Source organism: Enhydra lutris, unplaced genomic scaffold (assembly GCF_002288905.1).
Source record: "Enhydra lutris kenyoni isolate GAN:26980312 unplaced genomic scaffold, ASM228890v2 scaffoldscaffold15, whole genome shotgun sequence".
Lineage (NCBI taxonomy): Eukaryota > Metazoa > Chordata > Mammalia > Carnivora > Mustelidae > Enhydra > Enhydra lutris.
In genome coordinates, this window is record NW_019154099.1 from 3,918,458 (window position 1) to 3,931,385 (window position 12,928).

At 40.8% G+C, this 12,928-nt stretch overlaps 1 protein-coding gene across 1 annotated transcript; it reads right to left on the minus strand.

Moving 5' to 3' along the window:
- LOC111147036 (nudix hydrolase 15) lies at window positions 1-9,349 on the minus strand. Its single transcript, XM_022502887.1, has 3 exons — window positions 9,173-9,349; window positions 5,505-5,701; window positions 1-384 (listed from the first exon to the last, which is right to left on the minus strand). Exons 1-3 carry the CDS (start codon window positions 9,328-9,330, stop codon window positions 224-226), a joined length of 516 nt encoding a protein of 171 aa, XP_022358595.1. The 5' UTR covers window positions 9,331-9,349; the 3' UTR covers window positions 1-223.
- Window positions 9,350-12,928: the final 3,579 nt, after the last annotated feature.

Genomic DNA, 12,928 nt, shown 5'->3' on the forward strand with positions numbered 1-12,928 from the left:
TTACCACAATATCACCATTTAATCACACTGAGTCTGCAGTGCACTTCATGACATAATGCCAGAAAATATTTCACAAGTACTGGCTTGAAAGGGTGATGGACATATTAAGAGAGATCAAATAAATGGACAATCATATGGAACTTTTTAGATAAAATGGAGTTGTTGTGAAATGTAGATATTTTTCACTCTCTAAGAGGACCTTATCTTGTCTTTTAAATATAAATCAGGTTATTTTCTTGTACCCCTGAAGATGATGTCCTTTGTATCCTACCAAATGATCCAAATCTTCTTTAAATGGATTGTAGCCCTGTTCTTTTAAACAACGCAGTGCCCAGAAAAGCTGGTCCAGTGGAGGAAATTTTTCCCAGGGAACCCACTCCCAACCTAGAAAAGAAAAGATACCAAATCAATTAATTTAGCTGGATGGAAACAATATTTAATTTGGCAAGTTAACCTATCTTTAGAAAAAATTAATTAAATTTAAAAATGGCTTGCTATTAATAATAGCATGCTACTAATTATAGTGATGCTATGCATTAGCTCTGCTGTACCAACATAATTTGCGTTTAGAATGATCTTAACAGAATGGTGATCATTTAAAACATGGTGTTATTTCAATATGAAGCCAAGTTTATAAGGACCTTGTTATGGTAAAACCCAGATTGAGGACCATTCAATTTTTGCTTAAATATTTGGCTGAACAAAATGCACAGAACTTTATATATGACAGGTTACAACACTACATTAAAATAAACCAATTACATATAGAATAAGGTGAATTACAACATTTCTAAGCTATCCTCCATCTTTCTAAAAGGTAATGGGAGCCGTGCAGAGAATAAGAAGTATTCTCTGTGTTGTGGTATACTTTAGATAGAAAGACAGTATGGACGGGGCAGATTTTTTAAAAATCATTGAAAGAGGAAAGATTTCACAGCGTCTACCAGTTGTGAAATCCATGAAATTCCAGAAAAACATTCTAGAGAACAGTATTTTCTTTGATGATTTCTGTTTTATTTTTATTTATCTATTTTATTTTAGAGAGAGAGAGAGGACATAGGTGGGAGGGGTCGAGAGAGAATCCGAAGCTGACTCCAACACTGAGCACAGAGCCGGACGGGGGGCTCCATCTCATCACCTGAGATCAGGACCTGAGCCCAAACCGAGTTGGCTGCTCAACTGACTACACCACCCAGGCACCCCTTCTTTGATGATTCAAATGTCAATAACATAAGGGGCGCCTCGGTGGCTGGGCTGAGCAACCGACTCTTGGTTTTGGCTCAGGTCGTGATCTCAGGGTTGTGCGATCAAGCCCCCAGAATGGACTCCCTGAGCTCAGTATGGCATCTCCTGAAGATTCTTTCCCTCTCCCTCCCTCCCATTCTGTTCTCCCGCCTGCTCACATGAAAGTGCACTCTCTCTCTCAAATAAATTACATCTTTAGATGTAAATAACATGGAAGGACAGATGCTCCTAAAAGGTGAATATATAGATATTATATTAAGATGTACACTCCATGTTCAAACTACATTTCCTCATGATCACATGCATATACTTATGTTTAATTAAATGCAGTTACTTCCACTAAGTATTTCTCTCCCTATAAAATACAGGCATGTACTTTTGCTCTGAGAAGGCAGGGGACAGAGAATCCGTGAAGTTAGAACAATTCAGGAAGGAGTGATCAGCCCCTGTGAGCACAGACTAAAAGAAATAGGGAAGGAAGGAACGAGGGAGAGAGAGACAGACAGGTGTCACCGAACAATGTCAGGACAGCTGCTGAATTACCAGAGCCTCGAGAGAGCTGTCTATAAAGTTTATCTTGTCTTGGAGAACATGAAGCATCTGGCTGATCCTCCTAATTATAATTGGCTGCAGGAGGAAAGATGCCCTAACCTGCAACCAGAAGTGGGCGATCCAGATCCAGGATCTGGTGAGCATGGAAGAGAGACTGCAGGTTTATACTATAAATAAAACCACCACCACTGAGCCACTGCACCTCAGCTATGGTGCAGCTGGCCATCAGCAAGGGCTCTCAACTGGCAAAACAGTGAAAATAATGTCCGTTATATTGTTACTGAGGGACAGAGTCGAATGATTTTCTTCTGGTCAAATCTGACTTGGTGCTAGTAAACTTGGGCCTTATAAAATCATACTATTTGATTTCAGCTTATTAGCATGTGAGAGGGTCAACCAAATGAAAGGAGACAAACTAAATAAAAAAAAAGTTACAGAAATGAAGAAAAAAATCACAAAGCATGTAAAAAGGACCCAAACCTACCATATTCTAGGAGGAGAAAAACAATACATACAATAGTAGAGTAACAAAAAACCCTTATACAGAACTTCATAAAGTAGAATAGTGTTTTAGAAGTTGTTAAAAAGTAGGCCAGTCTAGGTACCAGATTTGAGAACCTCATTCCCTCCCTCCCTTCTTCCTTTAACACATTCCGAACAACTACTCTGAATAGGAGCCAGGCAAAGGTGAATGAGCCCAAATTCTGCTCTTTATGTATTCACAGTTCAGTAAAGGGAAAACATTAAGTATGATTTGAAGCTGAACACTTGAATCAGCCTGAGATGCCTTCTGAACATCAGGGGAAGATAACTAGAAATAGAGGCCAGCCAGCACTCTGCACCTGGTGGGGGTGGGGGGGCTCAGCTCCACAAATCTCTGCAAATCCCTGCAAATCCCAGGGGATTTGCAGACACCAGGCGGAATGGGGGCCTGTGAGACACAGGCAGCTGGCTGGTGACAGGTCAGAGTTGGTGCGATAGCCAGTCACTCCCGTGTTTTCTCCCCAGGCTTTCTCTACAAATTAACACTTTCCCTGTCTGTTTCTTACCAAGGACACTAAGAATGCAAAACCGAACTATTTCATCGTTTTGTCTCATCTTGTCTCAGGTTTTTTTTTGCCTGTAGCAGAGATAAAAATAAGGAAATGGTCATTCCTTCCAAGTTTAGGGTTCTGTTTTAAGACAACAATAATCTGTGCTTATTTATTACCTGAATAAATGATGCCTCAAACGAATTTTTAAAAATTCAGTTACATGAAATATATTCTGCTTCAGTTATATGAAATATACTCTGCTTTGTAGGAAACGGAGTCCTGCAAAAAGTGTTAGAGTGGAAATTTTGTATGTTTACACTTCAACTTAATGTTAAAAAGCCAAGTAATCAACTGCTCCTCCCCACAGCTTCAGGATATCAAGACTATTGAGTTTTGTTCCCACTGTTACTGTCCTGGACTCTCCTCTCTCCTAGTCCTCAACTTATCCAGGATAATTAGGGTGTGAGAGCAGAACTTGTAGAGCTCCCCCAGGGAAACTGGTACATTTCTCACCTAGGTGTCCTGCTTTCCTCTCTTAAGGCATGAATGATTTTCGTTGTTACCCTAGGCCAACTGAAGGCTTCTGGATACTTTTTGGGTATTTCTATGTGTGTTACTGTGATGTGAGAAATATATATCTGGCCTTCGTCCCTGTTTCCTGGCACAGAGTTCCTGAAATCTTTGTCATTTCCTAAGTGATAGGGATGAGAGGGACAACTTTTGTTACCCATAATAAACCCCTTTCAACCATACTTCAGTTTATGCTAATAAGCTGATGGGTTGCTGGAGGCCCTTAGAGAGCTTCCAGATGGGGGCTGGTGACCAGAAAGACTTCCCAGGCACCCACATCCCACCTAAGGTGAGAGGAGAGGAGCTGGAGATTGAGTTAATCACCAGCAGACAATGATTTAGTCAATTGCAAAAATAATAATATGCAATAGTCCCATTACATAGGAACCTCCATGAAAACCCTACACAACAGAATTCAGAGAGCTTCCCAGTTGGTGAACACATCAAGGTGCCAGGGGGGTATCATGCTCCTTGAGAGGATGGAAGCTCTGCCTCCCTCTCCACACCTACCTGGCCCAGTGCCTCTCTTCCATTTGGCTATTCCTGAGTTGTTTCCTTTGTCATAAACTGGTAATGTAAGCAAAATGTTTTCCTGAGTTCAGCAGGTCATTTGAGCAAATTACTCAACCTGAGGAAGAGGTGGTGGGAAGCCCGATGGATAGCCAGGCAGTCAGAAATACAGGAGGCCAGGACGTGTGACTGGCATTTGAAGGGGGGGGCACTCTTGTGGGACCGAGCTCCTTAACTTTGGGGCTCTGAGACTAACTCCAGACACTGTTAAGAATTCGACTGAATTGTAAGACACCCAACTGATGTCTGGAGAATTATTTGGAGTGAGGAGAAAAGCCACACATTTGGTGTTAGAGCGTAGTAAGGAAGAATTCGCCAGTTCACTTTAGATGATTTCAAGTCAAAGTCAGACTTTGCTAGTTCACTTTAGATGATTTCAAGTAGTTATCTGTTTTATTAAAAAAAATTGTATATGACTCAACAGACATTTGGGGGGAACATGCCCTTCTGTTCATTCAACCAATTCAATCTGCAGAACACTTCAGGGATGATTTATTCATTCTGGAAAGATCACTTCCTCCAGGCCTCTGCATATATCCCCCTTCTCAGAGCCCTTCCTGATCACCCTATCTGAGGCAGCACCCAGGTGTCCCTATCCTTCCACGGTTTTATTTTTATCCTTATTCCTTATAATTATATGGTAAAATACCTGTCAATTTGTTGCTATCCACCCCCCCCCCCAATAAAATGTCAAGCCTGAGAGGGCAGGGACTTTGTTCCGCCCACCACTGCATTTTCTGTGCCTAAAACAGTAATGGGCACACAGTACCCAGGAACTAATTATTGAATGAAAAGATTCTTCCATATTAGAGAATCAATTAAATGTTTACAGGGTAGGTTCAGGACACAAGCCCACTGGGGTCAGGTTTCATATGGCAAATAATATATGTGATGTTTGATATTTTACTCTTTGTCACGGAGTTTTATGAAATTTGAAGAGACGTGATACAGGCAAAGCCCTCAAAACAATGCTTAGCACACAGTAAATAATACCACTTGTTACAGCTTTCAGAGCACTCGACCCAACACGGAGGAGAACTGTTTTGTCCAGTTAGTCCCTCCCTGTACAAGGAAATTTACACCCTTCTACAGGTGAGAACACTGACAATGGCACCTTATATGTTTTCCTTAAAATCAGTTTGAAGTAAAATCAAACACTAACAATAAAACTAAGATTTACTGAGTACTTAGGGTGTTCCCTTGGTTCCTTAAGCATATTAATTCATTTTATCCTTATCCTTACAACAACCCATCTGAGGTGGTTACTCTCATCACAGAGTAGCAAAGAAGCCCAGAGACTTTAAATAACTTGCCTAAGGTTGCAAATCTCTAAGTGGAAAAACCAGGATGCAAGTCAAATAGTATGGCTAGGGAGCCCACTCTCTTTCCTGCTGTGTCCTTATGTTCTCAGGATTTAAGTATATTTACATTTCTATATGAAGAGACTCTAATTCTCTTCCCATGGCAACATATTGTAATACCCAGATGATATGCTTTTCTAAGATGATGCATGATTATATATAATTCTCTTACTTTCATTTTTTTCAGGCTCTGTGTTCTTTGGTTCTGGGTCATGAGTCATATCCACCTCTCCTTTCATTAGTATGGTCACGTAATGGTAATTTTCTTTCTCAATAAAGGTATTCACAACTGAGGCAAAGCGAACATTTTTCAGGTGGAGAGCTGTTTCTTCCCAGGTTTCCCTCTGAGCACATTCTTCCCACGTTTCACTGGAAAACAGAAGCGCAATGCTGTATTCAATTCTGTTTATGTGATTTATTTTTCTGCCATGAAACTTAGCTAGGAATTTCTAGTTTAAAGCAAAAAGAACTGTAATTGGCTCATGTTTAAAATAATCAATCAACAACCCTGCCTTTTATATTCTCTTCATCTGAAGTATAAGGTATCTGAAGTTATCTGAGGACAAAAAGGACTTCATATTGAGCAAAATAATAAATGACCCTTTAGCCAATTCAGCACTACTTCACATGCCTGATAAGCCATATGCAATCAGGAGACAGTTTAGTTTACCAGTTAAGAGCACAGGCTGGGATCCCTGGGTAGCTCAGTCAGTTAAGCATTTGCTTTAGGTTCAGGTCATGATACCAGGATCCTGGGATCGAGTCCCACATCACCAGGGTCCTTGCTCAGTGGGGTGCTTGCTTCCCCCTCTACCTGCAGCTCCCCCTGCTTGTGCTCCCTCTCTCTCTCTCTCTCTCTGACAAATAAATAAAATCTTTAAAAAAGAAAGAAAAAAGCACAGGCTTTGGAGTCAGCTAGACCTAGGTTTGATTTCAAAGTCCATTACTTTCTACCTTGCACAAATAAAGAGATAATGCCACTCTCTCACCGGGTTGTTGTAAGTGTATCAAGACGTGGATGATGTCTTTTTTTGCAGTCTCAGAATTTTTGATAAAGCCTCAAAATTGAGGACAATAGGCAATAAGCACCTTTAAATTTTAAAGAGTATGGCAAAAGAGCAAACAGATGCCATCTAAACTCAAAGGTATCCAAAGGCCTGAGTAGTTTTTTGACCTCACCCCCACCCAGTCTACATAATAAGAAGGATAGGAGATTTTGGGGAAGGAGGAAAGTTATGAATTTTCAAGCATAGTAGAAATGTTCCCCTTCCTCCTGATGAGGGGACAACTCTGCCCCAAGGCCAAGTGAGAGGTGCTTCAAGAAAACTGGTCACAGAGATTGGGTGTGACTTTCAAGGAGATACTGGTGTGTTACTCCCCTGCTAAAGACATGTGGAACTGTGGAAACTCAAACGTTGTGCATCAGATTAGAGGCGGTAGAAAGGTAAGAGGTCTGGGTAAGTCTAAAATGTGTTCCTTGGTGTTTAGGGTTGCATGTGAAGACAGAGGCTGAGGTTTCATCCCACTTTGAGAATCTGGAAAGGAGGAAACTGGCTAGAGAAGCCCATGATGAATGAGCAAGGAAAAAGACTGACAGTGAAGCCATTATTTTCCATTGTGAATTTCCTCTGGGCCCAACAGATGCTACAAGAGACTACTGGGGACCCCAACATAAAGAAAATGCAAGACAGTGTGCTAAGCAAGAGTTAAATCGGTCACCTACGTCAGAGAACTGTGCAGTATAGACATCCTTATAGGACTTCCAAACAACCCACAAATATACTCTGAGAAAGAGAGGACACCTATGAATACTGTATCCAGAGGGTACCCATGGGTAGATCACAGCAGCATTAGTCATGTAAAAAGTCTGGCCCCCTTCCCTCCCTCCCCAACAGCCTGGAGAAGAAAGGAAACCAGAAACAGTGAGAATAGGAGGAAGCCCACCTCCTTTCTCCTTTTCCCCACTACTTGGGAGAGACAAATGCTTGGAAGTGGATCATAATGACTGAAGGGCGATTTATTTTTACAATCAAGTGACAGGAAAACAATCGAATTTGCAGGAAATGTCTTAGAGCACCAGAGAAGGGAAAGACAAATCATGTTTAAAGACAATGGCCGGAGAAAATAAAGCCATTTCCTATTTGTTTCCCATCAAACTTAGGCCAGTGTACCAGTCATATAAAGATAAGAGAAAGCACATGTGAAGAGCTTAGCATAGTATCTAGAACTTAGTAAAAAGCTCATTAAAGTTCAATTCTGGCTATTATCATTGGATATCTGAGTAAACGTTCTAATACTTTATTGTGTTATTATTAATCTATCTTTAGCCTTTGCTCCAGTAATTATATATTCTAATTAGTGCTTTGTTTGTGACCTAAAGCTTACCAACAATTGACAAATCTCAATACAGTGTGTGTGAAATTTTATTAGTTATTAACTGATGGCTTATCTTACATGAAAATGATTTATTGTTGCCTTTTAAAATCCTGAAGACCATTTCAAAAATTCCATATGCTATAAGAATTCCATGTTTCATAAAAGACAAAGTCTGATGAAAGGGAACTAGGATCAAGCCTCTACTTCTAACCAGCAGTTTACAACAAATAGGTAGTTTAGTAGAATATAGTCAGAATGTATGAAATTCTCCATATCACCCAAATTTTCAACATAGCATGGAAAATGAAGAGTGGGGGACAGATTACTGTTGGATTTGGAGACTTAAGAAATTTATCAATGCCAGAGTACATGTAATATGTATTCTTCCTTTGATCTCGATTGGTACAAAACAATAAAAAGACATTTTCAAGACAACTGGGGAAAAACGGTACAGACTGACTATCACAGGTTATTAAAGGATTATCTTAAGGTGTTAAAATAGTATTCTGTTAAGGTGGGAAAACACGTTTACATCTTTTAAAAAGCCTGTTACAGATACATACTGAACGATTTGGGGTGGTATAATAAATGTCTGAGTTTTCCTTTAGAAGAGTGTAGAAAACAAGGGATGTGTGTGTCCGTTGAGAGGGAGCAAAAGAGATGAAACAAGAACAAGCTCTGAGTAACAGGTAAATGAGGACTCACCAGCTATGGGCTCTACTTTTATGCATGTTTGGAACTTTGACGCTAATGGAAAAACAAGCTCTGGCTCTGAACGCTTTAGATGCTGTTTATCTGCTGTTGACTTTAACCCCGTTCTCACTTCAGAACCCACCTTTCAGCACAACCACTGGCTTTCTGCACCCTTGGGTAGACCTGACCCTTTACTACCCAACTTCCTTTGTTGGTTGGATCCATCATCACATCACAGAATGCCAAAGCAGAGAGGGACATTAAAGAGTACTTTGTTCCAACTTTCTGACTGTAAAGATGAAGACACTGAGTCCCACAGAGTTCGATTACCGCATCTGCTTGGTCAGGGTGCAAAGAAATCTGCTCAGGCAGGAAAGAGATCGTCCATGCACGGAAGTTTAAAGCACAGCCAAACCATGCAAATGCCTTCACTGGCAAAACTAGACTGCTCGAGGTTTAGAAAGACCCACTTTGCGTCCCTTAAGTGCATGCACTAGAACAGCACACACACCAGCCCGTGACCAAGCGGACACCTGCCTAAAGGGACAACACCGGTGGGACTCACACCTAAGGCAGCACCCTCCCAGTCTTCCCCAGCTCAGGGCCCATTCCTGGGTGGGCGGGGTTTATCAGCCCAGGGAAGGAGCAGAGAAACGCGTGAGACGACGCAGCGTCAGCGCACACGCAAAGACGCACGGATGCACGCAAGGAGCGAGTTCATTTTTCCGCTGCACCTTGGGATTTTCTAAGGCGGTCCCTGTGGCTGCTCACCCGAACTCCAGATGGCCCCCAGGAAGTTGAAAACTGCCGGCTCCAACTGACCCTTTCCTCTTGCCCAGGAGGACACAACCAGGATGCCCGCCGCTAGTTATCACTACTCCTATCCCGATTCCAGGGCGCCGCTGGGGAGGCTCCGGGCAGGCGGTCATAGCGCGGGAGGACCCGGCAGAGGCCAGGGGAAGTGACGTTTGCCCCGCCCCCTGGGCCGCCAGCAGTTTCTCCCTGAGCCTGCGCTGGCGCAAAAATGGAAGCGTGAGTGGAGGGGCTTAACCTTTGTGCTATCTCAGTTTATGAAGCTAATGATTCCTCCACTAAGGATTGCCTGTTAAGGCTTTGTTTTAAGTAATGCCACTTACTGTTGCACTTTCAACATTTGCTATCCATAGCTATCCATATCTGATAAGGGAAACCAAGACGAAAAAATTAAATTTCCTTACTACTTATAGCCCATTGTTAAGTCCTTAAACAGGCAAAGTGACATTCCGCTGGGAACTCAGCTTCTCCGATGTTAAGACTTTGCTAAGGGCAAGTGGCAATCGACCTGAGGATTCCACCCCCACCTCCTGCCCCAGGATCCTGTAAGTCTTCTTTAACATACAAAAATTCCTTCGCAAATTTCCTTTATCTCTGCACCCCTAGATGTATATTGGTAATCATCTCCAAGCATGTGGCCCACTGATACACTTCTGAGGAGGTCTCAGGACTGAGTTTTTACTAAACAGTAATAAATGACCTTTCCCGAACAACAGCCCATCAGGATCATGGGAACCTTGTTTCCAAAATACCTTGGAAGCTTGTGCTGTCCGTAACCTCCCGCCAATTTGAAAGTACATAATCAGTCACACATCACAACCTCAGGGCAGCCCTTTCTGTCCACAAGTCCTGTCTTCCTGCTTTAATAAAACCACCAAAGTAATCTCAAGAATTCTTTCCTTAGCATTTGCCCCGAACCCCAACAATTTCTACATCAATATCTACTCTCAGATTACTCCAAATCGTGCATTTACCAGCTGTCCGCCTTTATAAACCTCTGCGCCTTGCATATCCTATTTCTTTTTTTGTTTGGACGAGATTCTCCACCACAGTAAATTCATTCTATCTATAGCTCAAGTCCGTATGGTTATCAGGGCAAGGACAAATGGTATAGAAACAACCTGGTATAAAGTATTGAAAGTATTAACACAACATGGGAAAAAATTAAAGAAAATAAATTGTGCTGGGAGGAGCTAGTTTTGGGGGAAGGAAAGAGAGAACTTGTCCCAGTTGTTTGCACATCATGCAGCCACCAAAATAATCCCAGCTGAATTAGAGTTGTGATGAAAATGAACTAAAAAAGAACAAATGACTAGTCTCTGGTTGGGGAGGATTTACTTTTTTCATTAATATAAAACAGGTTTTACTTCTACCGAACTAATGCACATACAATTTTAAAACTCAAATGGTAGAAAAACAAGTAAGGATGAGTAGGGATGACTTTACCCACTAGTCCTGGTTTCCATTCACTCTTAGCTCTTTGAACTATTATTCCTGATACTTGCCTACATATTTCAAGTAATATGTTTCTTCTTCATGTTTTGGTAAATGACTACATATTTGTACAGCATCTTTCCTTACACCCAGAAATACATACTTTAATATGTTATGCACCACAAAGATATTCTATAATATTTTCCCAAATAAAAATTGGCAACATATAGACAGGATAATGTATCATAACTGAATGGAGTTATTCCCAGAAATACAAGGTGAGGTTAATATTGAAAAATCAATCCTTGTAACTTACTACCTTAAAAGAGAGAAAAAAGAAACACATTTAATCATTTTTTTAAGAGTCTATTTATTTGAGAGGGAGGGAGAGAGAAATAGAGAGAGAGAGTAAGCAAGAGCACAAGAGTCTGGGGAGGGAGAAGCAGAGTTCCCACTGAGCAGGAAGCCTGATGTGGGGCTCAATCCCAGGATGCTGGGATCATGACCTACCTAAGCAGAAGGTAACCCACTGAGCCACGCAGGTGTCCCAACTCATATAATCATCTAAATAAGATGCAGAAAAGAACTTGAGAAAATTCAGTAATTATTAATGATTTTAAAAAGAGTTAAGCAAACTAGGATTAAAGGGAATTTTAACAACCTTATATATGGTGTTTAAAAGATTTACAGCTAACATCTTATTTAACGGTTGTTATGGGCTAAGTCATGCTCCCCTGCCCCAAATTCGTATGTTGAAGTCCTAACCCCCAATACCTCAAAATATGACTGTATTTAGAGAATAGGGCCTTTAAAGGGGTAATTAAGTTAAAATGAGGTCAATAGGGTGAATCCTAATCTAGTATAACTGGTATCCTTACAGAAGAGATTAAGTTAGACGCAAACAGAGGACAATCCATGTGAAAACACGGGGAGAAGACAGACATCTGCAAGCTAAGGAGAGAGGCCTCAGAAAAAGCCAGTCCCACTGATACCTTGATCTTAGACTTCTAGATTCCAGAACTGTGTGAAAATAAATGTTATTTAAGCCAGTTAGTCTGTGGTATTTCCTTATGGCAGCCCTAGCAGACTAATACAATGGAGAAAGACTAAGATTTGAGAGAAGCAAGGATATCACTTTAAGTCATCACATTGCTGGAGGTTCTAGTTAGTGCAACCAATAAAATCAATAAATAATAAAAGATAGTTAAATTGAAAAGGAAGGAGTAACTGTCTTTAATCACAAACAATCCTAAGGAATCCACAAAAAAGCTACTAAAACAAATACATGAGTTTATCAAGTTCATAGGATTCAAGGTCAATACACAAAATCAATTATATTTCCATATACAGCTAGTCCCCCAATTTATGATGGTTCTATTTATAGTTTTTTGACTTTATGATAGTGTGAAAACAGTACACATCCAGTAGAAACCATAATTTGAATTTTGAATTTTTATGTTTTCCCGGGGTAGTGGTATGCAGCGTGGCACACTCTTATGATGCTGGCCAGCAACAGTGGGATTCACCTCCCAGTACATATACAACCATTCTGCTTTTCACTTCCAGTACAGTACTCAATAAGTTACGTGAGATATTCAATGCTTTATTATAAAGTAAGTAATAGTAAAAAATATTTAACAAATTCAGAAACTGAATTTTAAAAACAATATCATGGAAAATACGAAATATTAAGGGATACCTTTAGCAAAAGATGTGCAAAACCGGTACACTAAAAACTATGAAAAGGGGGTGCCTGGGTGGCTCAGTGGGTTGGGGCCTCTGCCTTCGGCTCGGGTCATGGTCTCAGCATCCTGGGATCGAGCCCCGAGTCAGGCTCTCCGCTCAGCGGGGAGCCTGCTTCTCCCCTCTCTCTCTCTGCCTGCCTCTCTGCCTACTTGTGATCTCTGTCTAATAAATAAATAAAATCTTAAAAAAAAAAAAAACTATGAAAAGTTACTGAGGGAAATTAACAGAAAGGAGAGAAATACCACGATGATGGATCAGAAGACTACATGTGGTTAAACAGTCAAATCTCTTCAAACTGATGTATGTGGATTTTTGATATCCCAACCAAAATTTCAGAAGGCCTTTTTTTTCCCCCCCAGAAGAAACTGACAGACCAATTTAAAAATTTATATAGAAATGCAAAAAGGGCTAGAATAATCAAAACAATTTTTAAAATGGAAAAACTTGGAAAATTCGTACTACCTGATTTCAAGACCCAGGATAATGCCACGCTAATCAAGAGAGTGGTATGTGTGCATGCATGTGTGCATGCAG